General features: G+C 43.5%; 1 protein-coding gene across 5 annotated transcripts in view; it reads right to left on the bottom strand.

The window, feature by feature from the left end:
• Positions 1–22,500, bottom strand: part of cbfb (core-binding factor subunit beta) — a 44,656-nt gene that overhangs the window by 20,846 nt on the left and 1,310 nt on the right. For all 5 annotated transcript variants that reach the window (XR_003928354.1, XM_030053607.1, XM_030053608.1 and 2 more), the window contains exon 3: positions 17,353–17,469. Coding sequence is in view for 4 of the 5 variants with exons in the window: in XM_030053607.1 (XP_029909467.1) it covers positions 17,353–17,469 (117 nt within the window). In the remaining variant the exon portion in view is untranslated. The remainder of the gene's footprint in view (positions 1–17,352; positions 17,470–22,500) is intronic.

Below are 22,500 nucleotides of genomic sequence, written 5' to 3'. Positions count from 1 at the left end.
GCAAGGCGCGGTCTGTGGATTACTTTAGATTAAATAAAACAAATAAGTCAACCAATCAAATTAAAGGGGCGTGGCCTGGGGGGGGGGTACGCTGTGGTTGTATAATTGAAACACAGAAAAATAGTTTTAAATGAGTTACAGCTGTTTAATAAAAGGACCGAATTTACAGATAATCCATTCTAACCATGTAGTTTTTCCTGACGTGAGTTTACTTAATGACTTGGTTGGTTTTTGTTGTTTGTGGATCTGAAAACAGTTCGACGAATGAAAATCTGAGGAAGATAGAAGCGCTAGCTCATCCTGAAAAATTTCCTTGTGTTGCTGCGGTGTCTAAAATATTAAAATAAAACCTAAAATACTAAAATAAAACCCTTTTTTTTAGGCCAGTAAAGATGGCTACTGTTGAAATTGTGATGTTGTGTTTTTCTGGAAATATTGGCATGGCCTGCAGAGCTGCAGCTGATTTGCCGCCATGACAAATACAACAATCACAACAACAGCATTCAAGGCCCACACACTCTCTCTCTCACACACACACACACACACACACACACACTGGACCGACCGAACCCTGCTAACCTGCACATGGACATTCATTCGTGCAGCTGTATATCATATCTGTCATTTACTTGCGTTATCGCCACGCCTGCACATCCTCACATCTGTGAGCGCTTCAGCCTCAGCGTGTCGATGTTTAGTCTACGGCCTGCGCTCGACGTGACGTCCCGTTACAGTGTCGACCCACCTGGGTATGACCTGTCCGTCCTGCATCGTGTCCTCGAATGCAACGTTACTGCACAGCTGACTGCGTTCACAGGGTTTACATGTTGCGTGTGTCCACGTGTTTCCGTTGTTTAAATTGTTCATATTTTTTATATTTTCTATACTCCTTGTTTATACTGTTTATAATGCTTGCTTGCTGTTCATTGTCTGTTTTCACTGATGCTTCGTAATATCTAAAGGAATATCTTATCTTATCTTATTTTGAAGGAGTTTATTTTGACATATTTGCAAGGATCATCATGATTTGACCCCTGAAACCACGTGATGCACATGGTAAAGACGTATTGTCACATTTATGGTGTTGACAAAATCATAAATGAATACATTGTATCGATCAAGTGACAGGTTTGTTTCATTGCCTCAATTGCAAGTGAAGCTTTTGATGTTTTATTCTGAAAAGCTTCTGGATGCAACTTTGTGACGTCTGAAGTTTGAAATTCCTGCAGATCAAAGGATTTATTTTATATTTTGTCCCAGGAGGTTCAGTGACAAAGACTCACACACACGTTCATCTCTTCCTCTCCTCTTTCTCTCACGTCTCTTCTCTGTTTCCTCCTGTTTTCCTCATGCCTTCATCCCTTCATCCTTTCACCCCTCCATCCTTCAAACTTCATCCCTCACCCCTCGATTCTCATGCCTTCATCTTTCACCCGTCATCCCTCCATCCCTCGACCTTCACACCTCCATCCTTCAACGTGCATCCCTCAACCCTTCGTCCCTTAACTGTCATCCCCTCATCCCTCCATCCCTTCACCCCCAGTCCCTCAACCTTCATCCCTCTGTCCCTTGACCCTCATCCCTTCATCTTTCATGCTTCATCCCTCAACCTTTATCCCTTCATCTCCAAACACTCATCAACTTCATCCCCTCATTTCTTCATCCCTCCATCCCTCAAACCTTGTTCATTCATCCCTCCATCTCTTGACCCTCTTCCCTTCATCCCTCAACCACCATCCCTCATCCCTTCATCCCTCAACCACCATCCCTCATCCCATCATCCCTCAACCACCATCCTTCATCCCCTCATCCCTTCGTCCCTCAACCTTCATCCCTTCACCCCTCAGTCCCTCAACCTTCATCCCGCTGTCCCTTGACCCTCATCCTTTCATCTTTCATCCCTCCATCCTTCATCCCTTCACCCCTCAGTCTCTCAATCTTCATCCATCTGTCCCTTGACCCTCATCCCTTCATCTTTCATCCCTCCATCCTTCATCCCTTCACCCCTCAGTCCCTCAACTTTCATCCCGAAACGTTCATCTCTCTGTCCCTCAAACCTTGTTCATTCATCCCTCCATCTCTTGACCCTCTTCCCTTCATCCCTCAACCACCATCCCTCATCCCTTCATCCCTCAACCACCATCCTTCATCCCCTCATCCCTTCGTCCCTCAACCTTCATCCCTTCACCCCTCAGTCCCTCAACCTTCATCCCTCTGTCCCTTGACCCTCATCCTTTCATCTTTCACCCTTCATCCCCCAACCTTCATCCTTTCATCTCCAAACCCTCATCCCCTCATCCCTCCATCCCTCATCCTTCATCCCTCCATTCTTCATCCCTTTACCCCTCAGTCCCTCAACCTTCATCCCTCTATCCCTTGAACCCTCATCCCTTCATCTTTCACCCTTCATCCCCCAACCTTCATCCTTTCATCTCCAAACCCTCATCAGCTTTATCCCTCCATCCCTCAAACCTTGTTCATTCATCCCTCCATCCCTTGACCCTCATCCCGTCATCCCTCAACCACCATCCTTCATCCCCTCATCCCCTTGTCCCTCAACCTCCATCCCTCTGTCCCTTGACCCTCATCCCTTCATCTTTCATCCCTCCATCCTTCATCCCTTCACCCCTCAGTCCCTCAACCTTCATCCCTAAACCTTCATCCCTCTGTCCCTTGATCCTCATCCCTTCATCTTTCACCCTTCATCCCTCAACCTTCATCCTTTCATCTCCAAACGCTCATCAACTTCATCCCCTCATTTCTTCATCCCTCCATCCCTCAAACCTTGTTCATTCATCCCTCCATCCCTCAAACCTTGTTCATTCATCCCTCCATCCCTTGACCCTCATCCCTCAACCACCATACTTCATCCCCTCATCCCTTTGTTCCTCAACCTTCATCCTTTCATCCCTCCATCCTTCATCCCTTCACCCCTCAGTCCCTCAACCTTCATCCCTCTGTCCCTTGATCCTCATCCCTTCATCTTTCACCCTTCATCCCTCAACCTTCATCCTTTCATCTCCAAACCCTCATCAACTTCATCCCCTCATTTCTTCATCTCTCCATCCCTTGACCCTCATCCCTTCATCCCTCAACCCCCATCCTTCATCCCCTCATCCCTTCATCCCTCACCCCTTCAGATCCCAGAATGCACTGTGTCCGTCTCGTAGCTGTCGTGCTTTGATTCAAACTTTCACACCACAACTGAAACTACTGATTATTGGTGATTCTTGCTGAGATGTTGGGAGTCACCACAGTTCATGTGCACGCCTCACTCTTGACAGAGTTCATGTGAACTCTGCACAGAAAGTTCAGAAGGTGTGAAAACCACGTCGGTTCCTGAAGAGCCTCAGAGGCGGTGAAGCTCTCAGGCTCCGTGAATCATTTCTACTTGAGTTCACAGTTTTTGCGATTCACGGCACAACCGAGGAAATTCCAAGCAGCTGTGCTCGGAGTTTCCTCCCCTCGAAATCTTTTTTTTTTTTTTTTTTGCCTTGACCACCGCCGTTTCAAACCTGCATCATCGACACCGCCGCCCCCGCTGACCAATCACAGCGAAGCAGTTTTACTTTTTGTGGATTCATCAGCGAAGCCTTCAGACTCCTCAGAAATCTCTTTCTGTCTCTCCCTGGATCTCCGCCTTACTTCACTCTCGCTATACAGTACTCCAAGCTGTCTCTGTATATATGTGTATGCATATGTGTGTGTGTGTGTGTGTGTGTGTGTGTGTGTGTGTGTGTGTGTGTGTGTGCGCGAGAGAGGGAGAGCGAGGGAGAAAAGAGAGAAAGAGAGAGAGTGCGTTGGCAGACAGTGCATGACGCAGATCTAGAAGGATGTGTTGGCACAGCGCCTCTCATTCAGCCGGCTGCCAACCAACTAGTCAGCACAAACGCCCACTGACACACACACACACACACACACACACACACCCAGAGAGAGAGAGAGAGAGAGAGAGAGAGAGAGAGAGAGAGAGGTTGGAAAAGAGGTGAAGAGGAGAGGCGTACATATAAAAGAGGAAAAGAAACAGAGAGAGAGAGGGCAGGAGTGAAAAGAGACATGTTTGGGTCTTTGTGCTTTTTGTTTGTTTGAGTGTGTGTGTTGGTGTGTGTGTGTGTCTGAGAGTGTGTGTGTGTGAGTGTGTGTGTGCGCTCTGAGCATAGTGTGGGGGCGACAGACAGGCTGCTTGGCTGCACTCAAAGGCCTGAAAACACAGATGCCCATTGTGTATACACACCTCGTGGGTTTCAGCCCGCGTGTGTTAGCGTGTGGTGTGTGCGTGTGTATGTGTGTAAGTGTGTGTGCGTGTGTGTGTGTGTGTGTGTGTGTTAGCATATGTGTGTGTGTGGTGTCTATGCTGGAGGCAACAACAGATTTAGAGCAGCAATTATGTTATTATCCAGAAGAATGTTACATCAGTGGCTGTCAGAGCGTCTGGGAGGCTGTGTGTGTGTGTGTGTGTGTCACTAAGACATATGACGAGCAGGAGTGTATCTTTAAGTATGTGTGTGAGTCAGCAGCCACTCACAGCCACCACGTACTCTTCTTTCTTTCTGTCTTTCTTTCTTTCTTTCTTTCTGTTTCAGCGTCTTTTTGTATTTGAATGGCAGACGCTCCACGACACAACAGGGACTTTGACGGAAAAGCAGCAGGTCAAACCGGCGGGAGGAGAAAACAAAAAAAGAGAGAGAGCGCGCTGTTGTCGGGGCCGGCAGATGAATCAGTCCTGACTCAGGGTGACACACAAGCGGCTCCATTCACAGAGCCGATGATTTCACCGGAGCCGCTCTCACTCGCTCCGCACCGACTAACAGACTCAGGCTCGGGACTTCATCTGCAACCGGGAATCTGATTGAACCCTGATTGACCAGCGAAAACAACACCTGATAACCCTCACACACACACAGAGAGCACCAAACAGTCTCAACTCCACAAGCCCGCAGGCGTGAAAACCACCTCAGTTCCTGAAAAGCTCGAGATTCAATTTAAGAGGCCATTATATTTTGTATTATACATTTATATCTTTTGTTGTTTGTTTTCTGTGTCTGCAACATCTATCGCTCCTCTGTTGCTCCCCTGAGGTTTCTTCCTATTTTTCTCCCTGTTAAAGGTTTTTTTTTTTAGGGAGTTGTTCCTCATCCGTTTTCATCATTTGTAATTTGTGATTCTGGGCTGTATAAATAAATAAAACTGAAACTGAATTGAAATTGAACAGCCAGAACAAATGACTGAACACATAAATCTGCCACGGGACGCCGTTTGGAGCGAAGGTTGCTCCTGGCAGCGAACGCCCCTTTTCCCGCTGAAGGGAACCGGCTCGGCTTGAATCGACTCGACTCCACTCGCTTCAGCTTTGCTGATAATTTCCTCCCACGGTGAAAACCCCGCCGCTCGCTCGCTTGTGGGCGTGGCTATAAATTTTTTCCCTCTCCCTTCTCTACCAGCCGCCCCCGACGTGAGTGTTTTATTTCTGAAAAACAAAACCGCCTCAAAACTATGGAGGACTAAAAGGGACAGAATGAAATAAATAAATACATCTTCATATAAATACTTAAAAGTGTCATTAACTAATTAAAATGGGAATTAAATAAATAAATGTGTCATTAAACGGCTGCTTCACATTAATAATGAGACTCACTGGACAAAATATCTCTTTACATGGATAGATGATCAACTATGTTACAAGTTTTGCAAGTCTCACTTTGGTATTTAGTATTTTAGTGTGGGCTCGACTCAGGGGAGGTGTCAAAAACAACAACAACAACAACAACAACAACAACAACAACAACAACAAAAAAACATATAAAGTACTATCCACAACTTTTGCCTGATGGAAAAATGAGAAGAAGAAAAACATCGGAGTGGAGTGGAGCCGGTGCCGTGCCGTGGAAAGGGGGCATAACAAATCTGTGTGTCACATTCCCAGCAGCACAGTTCATGGAATCTGCCTTCTTTCATTTATTATTTTCTAAGTCTGATCACCAAATGACAAGAATCTGCCCGTCCCTATATCTGATTTCATATGCGCTTCAAAATAAAGTCTACTGAAGATGCATTTCCACATATACAAAGATCAAAACATGAATTTGTTATTTTTACATGATATAAACGTGCTTAACAGAGAAAGTAGCAGGGAAATGGTCGTGAACCGTGTCTGAGGGGCCCGTAAACACCACAGCCGTCTTGAGACTTTGTTCACTAAATACTGGGAAATATGATAGATGAATAAATAAATACGTAAACAATTAAAGAACACTTGTAGCTGTATAAGACAAAACAGCATCAGAAGTGCTATTGTGAGGCTACAGAGACACACCGGTGGAATTTTTTTTTTTTTTTAATTAGGATGCATTAAATGTATCATTCCCAGTAAAATTGGTAATTATGTTGCATATCTGTCCAAATAACTGTAATATGCTTTAAGCCATATTGATCAGCACACAAATATACAAAAGAAGTCTTAAATAACGACCTGTGATTTGCATTAGAGACTTTTTAATACTTTGCACCGCATTATGACATTGTGTGTGTGTGTGTGTGTGTGTGTGTGTGTGTGTGTGTGTGTGTGTGTGTGTGTGTGACAGAAGCAGGTGGACATACAGCAGCACGTTACCAGACTTCACACCCTTCTGTTCCTAATCCCAGACTGAATACAGCCTAACGACTACCTGCGGCCTATTGTCTGACACACACACACACACATGCACACACACTTGCACACACATACACACACACACGCAAATGCGGACACACTCAAAGAGGCAGACAGACGCAGCGGCATTGTGAGGACTTTCCGTCTGGAGTGGAAAGTGCATTAGTAATATAAATCCATTGTTACGACCAAACACACTGCATATAATGAGTCTGATCAAAGCTGTGCATACACACACACACACACACAGACACACACACACACACACACACACACACACACAGACACACACACACAAACCACCTGCCAGTGGGACAGGAGTATAATAGTCAGGTACTCCCCAAGGCATGTCCACTCTCTCTTCTCTTGCTGTCTTGCCAGAATTTAACACACACAACACACACCAACACACACAACACAACATGACATATGGCCTTTAATGACGGCCATGCTGCTGTAAACACACTGCTATGCTTTACTGGGCAGCAGCAGGATGTCAGACAGGAAGTACTTGTACTCTCTGAGTATTTTTTTTTCCAAGTAAGTAACTTTTATGTGTTTTTGCTGCAGTATTGTAACTTTGAAATGCCATTTATTCCAGAAAAACAGCTTTAGCTTCAGAGAGTCAGTCAGCAGAGAAGAGAAGAGAAGAGAAGAGAAGAGAGGAGAAGAGAGGAGAAGAGAGGAGAAGAGAAGAGAAGAGAAGAGAAGAGAAGAGAGGACAAGAGAGGAGAAGAGAAGAGAAGAGGAGTCTACTGTCGCTTTATTTTGTCGTCTCTCATTTTTCCACTTCAGAGAATCTAGTTTGATCTCTTGTCCTGTTCGAATCACATGGAAAACATCAAATGGACCTCTGTTCCTCTGTTCCTCTGTCTAAAGCCGACGTTTTACTCTGCCAACATTTTAAATCAACGACTTTTTTTAAAACTTTTTTTTCCATTAGATTTCATACTGATTATTTTATTTCCAGTTAAATTCAGTCTCAGTGACGCAGCAGTAGCTCTTATCAAGCGGGATGTTTTGGCGCTCCTGGATGTGATGACGTGAAGACACCGTGTCCTGTCTGTCCAGCTTCCAACAGCAACCTGTTACTTCTCTACAGATAAAACAGCCTCTTTGACAAATTTCACTGAGACTTTGCAGTAAATCGACTCTTTTTGTTCGATTGAGGACGAGCTGACTCACAAAAATGCACCGTGACCGGAGTGAGGACACAAACAAAACGGTTATAAATGAACCAAAAAAACTGAGAAAAACAAGAAATTTCATTTTTAATTTAGCACTCATTAGTTGTTTTGTGCACAAAATCCAGTGAAGAGCTTTTCGTCGCGGCGTATTTAACCTCTTATCGTTACAACAGAATAGCTGGGGGGTCACTGGCGGTTTGAACTGACGCTGTGAAGTGAATCTCCAGGGAAATAATGTGCATCAGCGCTATGCAAAGTCCGCTGTGTGCGCACCGGAGGTCCGGGCCACTGTTTGTTCCTATGACTTTCACAGGCATGAAAATATCATGCAAATCCACACATGGGATGCAGATAGAGTTACAAAACCAACGAGAGAGAAAGGGAAGAAAGAAAGAAAGAAAGAAAGAAAGAAAGATGGGTCGGATGGAGGGGAAAAATAAGATTTAAAGACGTACAAAACAGAACAGAGAAAGGCCACGGCTCGCGCTAAAAGATGGTGCTATCAGCTCTAAATACGACACAAATCAATGAAACGCCCCGTGACCTTTGCTGAGGATTAATGCTGCAGTATCTTCTGATTCTTTTTGATTGAAGACGTTTTCCCAAATTCACCCTTTAGAGACGGCTCCACGTGCAGCGGTCTGTTCATCCGGTCTTCCTGGTTAGGTAGCCTTTTCAGGAAACACGGCCACCTAAGACTGTCTCGTTGCAGGAGGAAGCGCACACAACCACATCCTGGCGAGCTTCCTTAATTTGGTGAATTTTAAGGAAACACCAAGCGGTTCCCTCAGACATCCCATATGACTGTGTGGTGAGCCAAAAACCCCCTTACATCCGGTTATTTCAATGGCGGACAGGAGCCGAGTTTGGCCTAAAAGTTTATTAAATGTTAACTCGGCCTCATAAGTGACATCAGTATCGCCTTACAGGTCCACGGCATATTTCTGTGAGTTGGTGTGTTTTTCTATTTGCAGCTGAAACTAGAAAACATTTAACACTTTTTGAGCATCCTTAAAAAAAATAGGTTTTATCAGCCAACCAAACTAACATTATGACAGAGGAGAATTTGCTGCTGATTAAATTATGATGAAATCCTCAGTTGGTGAAGTGGTGCAGTGTCAGGGTTTGGTTACTAATGCAAATCACGCAGGGTTACTAAAGTCCAACCAGATTTTTTTTTTTTTTTTTTTTTTTGTTGGTTGAAACAGCCACCTCATAATGTTTTTGCTTCTGCAGCTAAAAAAAAATCGTCAACGTTCATAAAGCACGCGACTGAAAGCACACGTTTCCCCAGGGACTATTTTCTGCTGCGGAAAAAGGCCGTTTCACTCCGCTCCGATTTAAAAGAAAAAAAAAAAGTCCCTAAAACACAACAACAGTGCTTCGTTTTCATATCGTAGTGGAATGAATGGAAACCAGCGGCTGGAGGAATTAGTGGAATGTCCCTTTAAAGACGAGAAAATCTCCAAAATATCTAGAGAACTGTCGTCGACTTTCTGTCTTTGTGATGGCATCTGGTCCTCATAAATGTAGGAATACACACTCACACACACACACACACACACACACACACACACACACACACACACACACACACAGGGGTCCAGGTGAGGTGTGTTCGTCGAGTTACTGGAAGATTCGACTGAGAACAGAGGAATGGAGGTGACACACACACGCTGCATTTCACACCAGCCTGACCTGGCTCTCCTTTTTTTTTTTTTTTTACCTCTGTCTCTCTCCTGAGCACACAAAGAGCCACACACACACACACACACACACGCACACACACACGCACACACGCACAAAAACATATGCACACAAGCACGCATGCATTCATGACAGCGACATAAAACACACACAGACACACAAACGCACACACACACACTCACACACACACAAAGGACAAATAAACAGAGGACCCTGTATGTGTGTGTGTATGTGTGTGTCTGCTGCATTGCATTATGGGAGTGGGTGTGGTCATTGATCTATGGCCTGGAGCAGGAAATATGAAACCATGTGGGAGGAGGAGATGGTTTTGTGTGTATGCGTGTTTATGTGTGTGTGTGTGTGTGTGTGTGTGTGTGCGTGTTTAGGGGGGGTGTGCGCTTGGGGAACGCTGACTTCTGTTAACTAGGACACACACACACACACACCCAGAGGAAATAGTTGCTTCAAATGAAATACAACAAAGCTTCATTAAAATATTCTGATCAACAGACGGAGTGAAAACATACAAGATACGAACACATATGGAGACGGACACACACACACACACACACACACACACACACACACACACACACACGCACGCACGCACAAACAAAGTCTCTTATTCCCTCTCTGACTTTCATAAGCAGCAGCAGTAGCAGAGGGAACCAATTAGTGGTCTGGCTTTGATGATGTCACTGACAAGTCACGCACCGATGGAACAGCTTCCGTTTGGGAGGAAACATGACACCACACACACACACACACACACACACACTAGAGCTTGACATTGACTCCTGAGCCTGACGGGTTCGGTTCGATTCAGGCTTAAATTCTGATTTCGTTTCTTGGTTGGTGTGTTTCTCTCTCTGCATTCATTTGTTATAAACAGGAGCCAATTTTGTGATAAAAATCCATTTTCTTGGTTCCGTCTCTGCTTCCTCCTCGCTGCTCGTCCGACAAACTGCACCAGATTACGAGGGAAAATGTAGATTACTGTGAGATCGTTATGATCTGTGAAAATTAATTCATTCCTGTTGGGTTTAGGATGAGAAAAAGCTGCATGTGTCGGGGTTCAGGTGGAAATTTGGGCCCAGGGTAAGCTCTAACACACACACACACACACACACACACACACATTTTAATCCTCCAAGAGAAAATCAGCATCTCATCATGTGAAATAATTTAACACCCGTCATATGTAAGTCGTGGGAAAATGAAACGGTGTTATAGTAATGTGATATATATAGGCTACGCTGCTTCAAAATAAAAGCGTTCATGTGTTTAGCTCATTCAAACTCCTGCGTCCCTAATGTGTTTTTATTTCTGAATTTAAAATCAGCCGGTAACAAAGTGCAAAAACAAAAACAAAACAAAACAAAAATCCTACTCGCTGATTACCACTAGGAGGCTGGCACGAACGGTTTTCCGGCGTTTGAATTTCCCGTAAATCCGATGGAGCGTGAACGCGGCATAAATCTACTAACTTCCTACACACATGAGTGATTTTATGTGTGTGTATCAGTGTGAGAGGGTGAATGTGTTTGTGTCTATGTGTGTGTGTGTACGAGTTCTTCACTCCGCACTAAATCTCCGTCCACTAGCTGACACACACACACACACACACACACACACTCGTCTGCTTCTCATTTACTTTCCTCCGCAGCCCCTCATCTTCCTGGTTTATTTCTGTTTACTGCGTGTGTGTGTTGTTGTTGTGTGTGTGTGTATACGTGTGTATGTTTGAGTGTAAGGCTGAGCAATCAGTGTGGCGCCACCATGCTCAACAACATGTGGTGCCTGCTAACACACACACACACACAAACACGAGTGTGTATATCTCTTCCAGTTCATCACCTCAAAAAGTTGCATCTGCATTTTTTTTTTTTTTTTTTTACAAAGAATAAAAACCTCAAACTTTTCCAACATCTAAAGAGTCTAAAGAGTTCGGTCGGTAAAAGGACAAAGGACTTGGTTACACCGCTATTTAAAAAAAAAAAAAGCAACATTATTTGGTAAAATGATCGGCGAACAAACGTGCATTTGCGTGACATTTTGCAGCCTCCATCTCCTCCTAACTCTTATTCTTTGGTATTTAAACCTGATAAAAGGAGCAGCTGCGGCCTCATAACGTGACTGACTCACCGTGTGAACTCGTCAATGCGATTTATTGGCTGTAAATTGTGATGGAGAGTCGATTCTTTCTACAGAGTCGGAGCCGATCCCGGTGCAACGACTCCTGGAAACGAGACGGCAATTAGAATCGACTCTTATTTTGAAATCGAGGCCAGGTCCCTCGTCGTCCGCTGGTCCACCATGGGACTTTATTAGAGTTAAATCAAATGCTTTTTAAGGCCTTTTAAAGACAGATCTTAACATATTGTAAGACTCAGTTTTTGGAAAAATCATCTTCTTATTCTAAATCAGCACTGCAGGGAAGCGTCAGGTGGGTATGACACATTTGGTCGTGTGCCGAGGGCAGTTTCACGTGGAAATATGTTTGATTATTGAATATTTCATTATAATGGACTCGTTTAGCTGAGATAACAAGATAACAGCTGGTGGAAAATCAAATCAAATCAGGATTTTATTGTATTTTTTTCTAAGACACAGAACTTGGGACAGGTAAGTCCGAGGATATTAGTGGGATTCTCTCTCCACAGATATTGAGGTGAATAGTCTGGAGTGTATGAGATTGAATATATAAAGTTAGTATATAAAGACAGTATCCGGCTCAGTGGTGGGTTTAGAGAGTCGTATCATCAGAAACGTTGAATTTCATGCGGAAGATCTTGACAATTTTTGACAAAAAGACATTAAAGGATGGATAAATGAAATTAGATAACATGTTCATGTGGAACTCAAGACCTCATAAATCCAAATTTAAGGCTATTCAATCATTTTTACGGCCTGACATTTATCAAATTGAATTTAACAAATTTTAAGGCTTATTAAAGACCTGCAGACGCTCGTCAATCGCAAGATATGCATCTGTTTTTTGTATCCTGTTTGAAGTGTGTCCATGAATTACATGTTTGCTAATTAAATAAATAATTTCACAAGCCAGGAAAGTTATAAACCTTGTTGTGATTTGCAGTGATTTTCAATGCGGCTTCACTGATTGGCCAAATGGCATAAAAGGCGGGAAAACAGCGCCTTGCCTTTGAGCGCTGCCATCGATTCGTAGACTTTAAACAAGAATCTCACCTAATAACCTAAATATCAAAACTGTAGATTTATTCATTTGGTGTATTTTTTTGTTTGTGTGGTTATTTATTTTGATTATTTTTGCCTCTTCAAACTGACCGCATGTCCCTTTAAACCCCGCCAAAACCTCCTGTCATGAACAAGATGCTAATGCTAATTTTTCATGGCCAAAAATTGTCGGTTTTCCTGGGTGTTTTCTTGACACTAAAAAGATAAAAACGAGCTTTTAGACAAATCTAGAGAATGAGACACACAAATACACGAGGTGCTAATCTCTTAGTGTTTGTATCTGCATGCTAAAAAAAATTTGTGCTTAGCAGCTGTTTGTTGGGGATTTCATCCAGAATTTGCATCCAGCTACAAAAAAAGAGAGACTTCCAAAAAACAAACCTGAATTAAACAAAAACAAACATGAAGAAAAATAAAACAAAATAACAGCCTGGCAAGCTGCTAAAATGAGCCGCCAGTGTCGGTGTGCAGAAGGCTAATGCTAAAGCTAAAGCCCACTGTTTTCTGTGCAGGAGAGGGTTAACGCCTGCTAGCAAGTTAGCCGCTAACGCTAAAATTAACCCTGAGCACAGCTGGCTCCCATTAGGCTGCAACGACACTGCGGGCCTGTACTGCAGCACGCACACACACACACACACACACACACACACACACACACACACACACACACACACACACACACTGTATCCAGTTCCAAAGTTTAACCTGGCTGTGCTACCCTTTTGGTTTGGCACAGTGTGTGTTTGGAAATGGAGGCGGGAGAGAGGGAGGAATGGAGGGGGAGGAGGGACGGAGGGACGGAGGGATGGATGCAGGGAGGGAAGGAGGATGGCAGCGAACGGAAAGAGGGAATGAGGGAGGGATGGAGGGAGCCGAAAGAAAAGCAGCGCACACTTTCATGTAGATTAATAACCAGAGGAGCGCGACGAACGAGAAAGTGATGGAGAGAGTGATAAAAGAAAGAAGAAGAGAAAACTTTAAACCCCCCCCACCCAAAAATAAAACAGCAGATGTGTTTTTTAAAAATAAATCTGACTGCACTAAGAAAGAGTTAAGTGCATATTTTCAGTTGGAAAAAAGAGAAGTGGAGTAGAAAAAACAAGCGGCCCTGCTTCACACACACACACACACACACACACATATATATATATAAATATATAAATATAAATATATGTAATGTTTATTCAGCATCACAAGTGAGTGAGTGGGACAGCAGCTTGTTAACCCTTTGAAACCTGAGCAAATTCACTTGGTTTCTTTCACTTCTTGACGAGAAAAGGAGAAATTAAATTGGCAATGAAATTAACGAGAAGTGACCTGAAAAATTTAAGGTTTTGATAAATTTTGGGGTCTTTTCCTGCAAAGTTTTTGAAGGAAATCAAGGGACTTGGCGGAGGAACGCGCGTCTCCCGCTGGTGGGCGACGCCTGAACTCAGATCTGACATCGAGGAAACTGATGCAAGAAAAAAAAAAAAAAACTTAAATTTCTAATAAAATCCTGAGATGAATAAAAAAAAAATCCTTGCTTCTTATTATTTAGTGTTTATTTTTTCAGGTCAGTTGAAGAAGCAACTCACAAGACTGCTTAAGATTCACAGATTTCTCTCTCTCTCTCTCTGTGTGTGTGTGTGTGTGTGTGTGTGTGAGACGTTTGCTGTGACGGTAATTAAGAGAAGAAGTCGCAGTGAGCACCAGATCTCCGGCCCGGCCTGACACTTCTGCTCTGCAGGGATTTCGGGCGAGGCGGCTGTGAGATGAAATCTGATCCTGGTGGATCAGCGTCGCAGAAAACACACAAACACACACAACGTGCACAAAGACGCACGACAACAACACACACTGTGACACACAAACTGTCACGGTCACACAGAAGGTTAAGGGAAACTGGCCCGTTTTTTTTTTTTTTTTTTTTGCACAAACGCACAAAAAAACTCATTTTGCTTTGCACTGCACGTCTGTGATTTGTCAGATTCTGTGTTTCAGATTACAGATGAATATAAATTACATGAAGGAAAACAAAGAGAGCTGGTACTTTTTGTTTTTTCTTGAAGCTACTGCAGCATCAACACCACGTTTCACTGATGCTCCAAATTAATCCACAGTAATTTACTGCAAAAAATCACTCATTTCCTATCATTTGTGTGATATTCAGTGTTAAAATCTTGTTTTTTTGTGAACCAGTGAAAAAAAATCTGCCAATGCGACTTGTTTCTGGTGCAGATTTTTTTTTTTATCATAATTTCTTTGATCCTAGTGGGCTGATCTGCCTTTTTCTGCCTTGTTTCAACAGATTTATACTGATGAAACAAGTGAAACTGCACTGGAAACAAGGCGGATTATTTCATCCCACTGGCAGATTTTTGTCACTTGTTTGCAGAAAAGCGAGATGTTACGGCTGAATACGGGCCTGAGCGACTCGTTGAGACGGTGTGAGTGCAGAGGAGAGGCTCGCCGGGGCGGCTGCGTGGGTGCAAATCTTATTTTGTGTTATTTATTTAATCTGAAAAGCAAAACTGTCATAGCGCGCTCCTCTGACTCTGCAGTGTGACTGCTGCTCGCCTTTACATTGACGACTTCTGGCCTCATTAAAACTTCATAGATCTTGGAGCAACGGTGAAGTGACAGAGGAGAGGGGATCCTGTTACACACACACACACACACACACACACACACACACACACCATTCCCAGCTATCAGGGCATTTGTGTTAAATAATTAACAGAGCGAGATTAGTCCGTCAGCCTCGGGCCACGAAGGTCCATCGATTCCCCAGAATGCATTTTTAATGAGCCGCCAGCCGGCATTCATTTCAGCTGGCCAGTGTGCGTGGACAGGCCTCCTGACACACACACACACACACACACACACACACAGGAATCCAGGCTTAGCGCCAAGGGAGACAATTAACATACACACAGGCACGACAGCGGCAGCAGCAGCAGCTCTGTACTGCACGGTGGACTTTACCTTGACAACAGCAGCAAAGCAACGCCGAACTGGCCTCAACGCCTCCAACTCTGACTTCCTCTAACGCTAAACGCTCAAGGAGAAGAAAAGTTTCCCGCCGCCGGCACGCCGCGGACGCCGGCAGGGATTCCTCAGTGACTGGGAACGCCGATACGCCGCACGTATCGGCTCAAATCAACGATTCACGTCATTTTTTATCGCCGATATGTGGCTAAATGTGAATTATGCCGTTATTATGACATTTTTCTCGAGGAGTGCGTCATGAATCCAGCTGTCCAATCAGCAGCTGAAGCCAAATATCACCGTCATCTCTATATTAAAAACTGCAGGTCTTTCTAAAACGCTGAATCTGTATTCTGGTTGTTATGAAAATCCGTATTGGTGTCGGTATCGGCTGTTATGGACGGGAGGATGACGGTCATCGATATCGGCCGCAAAAAAAAAAAAAAATCGTTCCATCTGTAGCCGTCGAATCAGATTCCTCCGTTCAATGTAACAGCTGTTTTTTTTTTTTGTTTTTTTTCTTTTAATTGACCGTCTTTCTGGAAAACACACGTCATGTCACTAATAACCAACGCGGTCATAATCCATTATAATAAAATGTTATCCAAACACGTCCCAACTCATTAAGACAGCTGCGATGCGTTTTAAATGAACATGCGATGAAACAGTGGTGAAACAGCATAACCCATACGCTCATTTATTTTTTCATTTTTTTTAAACATCAGGGAAGCAAATTATGACACAGCTCAGAGCCGACAGGCCTAAATGAATCATTTTTTTCAGTTCCTCTCGAATTTCTTTTTCTCAAAGCGGCGTGCAGAATGTGTATTTTCACTCACAGCGAATATTTTAGGACTAATGGTGTAAATATTATATGAATATTAGAGGCATCTCAGTCTGAATGTTGCTGTTTCTCAGTTTCTGTTGATCTGTTTCATGTGGCATTTTATTGTGGATAGATAGATAGACGGGGGGGAAAAAAAAACAAGAAAAGGGTGGATTGGGAATTATTCAGTCAAAAACGAGTGGATTGTTTTAATTTGTCGTCAGTCTGCTCTGCCGTGAGGCCGAGACCCAAACACGGGATGTGGCTTTGATTTCGGCGCTCATCCTGACAGAATCCAGACATGTTTATTATAAAAACATGCCTAATTAACTTGAGGTTTTTCCCTGTCTTTGTGTGGGTTCTGCAGCGCGGCGCTGGTGTCACGGAGCGTCTGGACGGCTGATTCTCACTTCATGAAACAAAAGGAGGAACAGAAAGCAAAAGGACGAGCGGCGGGAGGCGGGAGGCCATTTCTCTGGAAGTTCCACACGGTCATGTGTGTGAGAGCGACTCGAGGGCTTCACATGGCCTGTGTGTGTGTGTGTGTGTGTGTGTGTGTCGGCCGGAAATGTCCTCACATCTGACAGAGGCCAAAATAAAACAACAAGCCTGCTGGCCGAGGGACGGTTAAAGGTGCAGTTCGGACAAAAAATAAGCAAATCCTCTCGTGTGGGAACCTGTTTTCACCCTCTACAGGTTTGGTGAACACGCCATACCTATGTGTGTGTGTGTGTGTGTGTGTGAGAGAGACTCTGTGTGTGTGTGTGTGTGTGTGTGCGTCACAGCACTCGTCCTACCTTCCCCGTCTCTCTCTCGAAGTCGACGTACTCCCTGGTGGGAGCCTGCCGCTGCTCGCCGTGCAGGTTGGCTGGGAAGAACTGGAGCGAGAGGTTGGTTCCTGTGGCCACAAAGGCCTGCAGAGAGAGAGAGAGAGAGAGAGAGAGAGAGAGAGAGAGAGAGAGAGAGAGAGAGAGGATTGAAGCGATTAATGCATACACACACACTTTATCGCTGAAAAAACACTTGGAAGGTGTGTTTTGTTCTGCCCGGGTTGGACGATGTCGTTGGTCCAAAGGTTCACACACTGTTTTTTTTTTTAACATCTTGAACAGCAGAATATTTTAGCGGGTGTAAACGCCTCATCTGGGCCCTCAGGTTGGAGCGATTCAGCATTTAGGACCCGGCGATAATTCAATATTATCAGTTTTGTTATAAATCTGTCAGCAGAATCGTAACGTGATGAAATGAACTAAACTGGTGATTATTAAGCGCTTCTTGTTTAAAAACGGGCAAAATGGGCTAAAAACACAAAAATGTGTTTGACACATGAGATAGGGTTCCATTTGACCCAACACTTTAAAGGAAGAGTTCACCCAAAAATGAATGCATTGCACTGGGTTGAGGGGAGAAACCAACTCACACAGACTGCGCTCCAAACATCTGTTTTTTGGGGTTTTTGTTTTTTTTGTATTTTGGGTTAACTGTCGTTGCATTGAACATGATGATTGTGTCATATTGATTTCAACGCGACATGCAGTTCATCTGCACTTGCACTTGTTTTCTTTCTAAAACCTGCGTGGGAAGCTTTTATCACGAAATGACACCAACAAATATTATCTTATAGAAAGCCGAACAAATTCTCCTTTCCTCAAACAAACCATCCTCTCTCTCTCTCTCTCTCTCTCTCTCTCTCTCTCTCTCTCTCTGTATGAAAAAGCGACACGACACAGAGGGAGAGCGAACAAACCGCTCAGATGTAATGGCATTATATCTGAATTCATTTTTTTTATGTCTTTAAAATGGATTCTTGCTCAAACGGGCAGGCGTTCGTCTCAAGATACTCTTTGTCTGTCTCTCTCTCTCTCTCTCTCCCACACACACACACACACACACACCCTCACGCACAACAAAATAATAAAATGAAAATCAATGGAACGCATTCCTCTGTTGGAGTCTAAAAGCAATGAATTACAGAAAGGGAGAAAATCAAGTTATGACCAATTGAAAGTTTCTGCTTTTTATGTGTATCTGTGTGTGTGTGTGTGCGTGTGTGTGTGTGTGTGTGTGTGTGTGTGTGTGTGTTGTCTTTGCTGGGACAGATCAATACTAAGGGCATTAAGGCTGCGACTGGGCTGGAAGCATATGAATTATGTACGCTGTCGAATCTGTCTCTCATCAGAGAGAGAGAGAGAGAGGGAGGGTGAGAGAGAGTGAGAGGGAGGGAGAGAGAGAGTGAGAGGGAGGGAGAGAGAGAGAGAGAGGGAGAGAGAAAAACAGAGAGGGGGAGGGAGGGAGAAAAGTGACGGAAGGAAGGAGCAGAAAGTTGAAAACTAAGTGTGAACATGGACGCACACAGAGAAAAATATAGTGAGGGAACGAGTTATTCTCTCTCTCCACACACACACACACACACACACACACACACACACAGGGAAAAAAAGGGCTGAAAGAACACCCGAGTCATCATTTCTGCTGTATCTGAAGTATTGAATTACAACCATCTGATACTAATTTGCTGCCTACTACTGCTGAGAGAGAGAGAGAGAGAGAGAGGGTTAAAGACAAAGGAGGGAAAGAGTGGAGGACAGATCAAGAGGGAGAGGTGGAAGGGCGGAAGATGGAGGTAGAGAAAGTCAGAGGGAGGAAGTGGAGGTGAGATGGCGGGACGAGGGAGGAAAAGAGAGGGACAGATTAAACGCTCGACAGGAAAAATAAGCACAAAGAGCAGCAGAGCGAGCGAGGGAGAGGGAGAGAGAGGGAGAGGGAGCATGAAAATCAATAGTAGTTTAGAAAGCGCTTCGTCTCTAATGAGCCGAGATGAAGATAATTTAGTTTGAATTATTGTTCCATTTATCAGATCAATCCTGAACATTTTAGAGTTGTGCTGTGTGTGTGTGTGTGTGTGTGTGTGTGTGTGTGTAAAATGTTCCTATTCCTCGAAATGCAAAGCACCCAAACCTCATTTCTACATTATCTGTATCTATAATGTAAACCAATAATTGTATTTGAACACAAAGTAAACTGGGCATGTTGTTTCTATGGAGTCTATATTATCAGTTTTTATTAATATTTTCTATTTTGCTGTACCTAAAAGGATATTTTAGATTATATTATATGTACAGTATATCCTAACATTGAGAACACAGACAGATTTTTTTTTTTTAATTTTATAATCTCTTCAAGGTGAGAATTTAAGTGTCAAAACCAAACGGGGAAATGGGAAATGTAGTTTCCCTCACAAACAGGCGGTCAGTAAATGCCACACACAAACAGACAGAAAATGACCGGAGGCATTTGAGCCGGCAGTGGAGACACATTCAACTGTAACTGTACAGGCACACAAAATATATTTATCATGACTTTTTCATTTCAGAATCTGTTTTCAGCTGAAACCGGCAAAATGAACAAATTCAGCAAAAGACTCGGGATGTGGTGATTATACGGTGCTGAGGGCAAAAACACTGCACAAAGAGAGAAAATTAAAATCTTAAATTTAATATGAGATCAAACAGCTTGTTACAGTCAATTGGAGATTTTTTTTTTTGTGGTGGATAAACATCAAACTGACCCTGGATTTGTTTACTGTCAAACTATACGTGAGCTTTAATTGGCCCGGTCGTGTGTTAGCCAAACACTGGAGGTGTGTGTGTGTGTGTGTGTGTGTGTGTGTGTGTGTAGCGTCGGGCTGGACGGCATGAAAATAGCCCAAGTGTCTCTCTGTGCCGCTCTGACTCCGTCTGTCCTGCAGACAAATCGGCTGCATGATGTCACCGCTGCCATTAAAACCATTAAAACCAATCGCCATCAACTCTCACAGCAGCAGGCTTAAAAATACAGACAGACTGACGGACGCACCGGGTCCCACTGAACCAGGGTAAGACTAGACACACACACACACACACACACACACACACACACACACACTGATGATGCCGGCGTGTTTGTGAAAAATACCTAGAGGCTGACTAAGAGAGCAGAAGTTGCCTTGTGCTTAATGTGTATGTGTGTACATGTGTGTGTGAGAGTGTGTGTGTGTGTGTGTGTGTGTGTCAGTAGCCTTAAGGCCTTCTGCCTGACTTCACCTATTGTTAAAGATCTGTAATTGAGATAATAATATATATAATTTCGGCTGTAATAAATATAAACAGACTTCAACTGAGAGAGAGGGAACTCTGTAGGATTGCTTCAGGTTAACCGATACACAGACACACACACACACACACACACACACACACACAGAGTGAGGCATGCAGCTTGACTGAATGATGAATATGCTGCAAGTTCCCTGAGAACATGAAAAACCTAATACTGCGACACGTTCCCTTAGCAAATTAAGCCACACACACACACACACACACACACACACACAGAAGTCTGAGTGACGAGAGAACGAGAACATGAGCCTAAAAGTGTCTGAAAGTGCAAACGGCACCGATCAAACCTCCAGTGTGAGGCCAGCATGCAGACACACACAGCCGAGGTGTTCCTGTTCGTGCCCTAAAACCTCTCAATTTTTAAAATTTTTTTTTTTTTTAATTTCTCTGCATTTCCTGCTTTGCAGCTTCACATCAGACACGAGGGGAAACAGACGATGCTCTAGTCCCGTCTCCTCACCGCCCGGCTCCACACTCCAGACAGGACGGAGGACGCGGAACGACCGGCTGATAATTATGAAGCTCGGTTCGATTTATCTGCCAAGTTATGCTTTAACGGCAGAGCAGACGCCTGGTGGGCTCCTCACCCCCAAAACTTAAGCACTACGTCCTGAACACTGCATTAAAAAAATCAAGCTATTCTCATTTAGTCTCATATTCTGTGTTAAAATCAGTTTTTCTTCAAATAAGGTACAAGAAAATCTACCGGTAGGATGAATTAATCCCACTTGTTTCCAATGATAATCAATTAATCCAGTGTTATTTTCTTGATCCCAGTGTGCTGATCTGACTTATTCTGCTTTGCTCATTTATACAGATTTATATTTATTCCCAGAAAACTCCATGACACAAGTGACAGCGCACTGGAAACCGCTGGGATTATCTCATCCCAGAATTTTTTGCTTTGAAAAAAAAACAGGATTTCAAAGCTTAATATGCCTTGTTAAGATGTTTTGTCTGTTTTGTTTCCCTCCACTCAGCGGGACAAAGCTCCCAAAACGCACCGTCACCTTGTTGTCACTTTGCTCTGAGTGAGAGTAAATAGCACACATGACAGAGGACGTGTGTGTGTGTGTGTGTGATGAACTTTAGGCCTAAAATGACAGCCTTGCACTGTCATTGTAACCGTAAGGATATGTGTGTGTGTGTGTGTGTGTGTGTGTGTGTGTGTGTGATAACATGTGCTAATGTGTGATTTCATGCTCCTGCCAAACATAGCTGAGACAATGACTGAACTAGCAGAATATAGAAGGAAGAAGTCATCGGCCTGTAAAGTGAAGCCCGGTGAGCCTGCGTGTCTGATGACATGTCTACTTCCTGCCGCCACACACACACACACACACACACACACTGACATTCACATGGTGTCTTTCTATCTGTTGATCCATCCATCTATCTTCCCTGCTGCATACAATCAACCAAAATCTCTCTCATAAACAGTAACCGCTGATTAATTAGACATTTTCTTCCATTTTAACAATTCATGTAATCCCATCATCAGTTTTGTTTTACAATAAAAAAGGGTATAAAAAAAATCCACCAGTGGGATGAGATAATCTCAGTATGTTCCAATACAGTTTCATGTGTTTCATTTAATTTTTCATTGGAATAAGTATAAATAATAATAATTTAGATGGGATAAATGGGATTTTCTCATCCCACTGGCAGATTTTTCTTTTTCATTTGAGAAAAATAAGATTTTAATGCTGAAGATGAGACTAAGCAACATTTTGAGAGTAAGATTTTTTTACTCTACAGGTTTCTTGTTTTTTTTTGGGGGTTTTTTTTGCA

Source organism: Myripristis murdjan, chromosome 6 (genome assembly GCF_902150065.1).
Source record: "Myripristis murdjan chromosome 6, fMyrMur1.1, whole genome shotgun sequence".
Lineage (NCBI taxonomy): Eukaryota > Metazoa > Chordata > Actinopteri > Holocentriformes > Holocentridae > Myripristis > Myripristis murdjan.
Note: the sequence above shows the minus strand (reverse complement) of the source record. Positions and strands in the feature narration are given on the sequence as shown.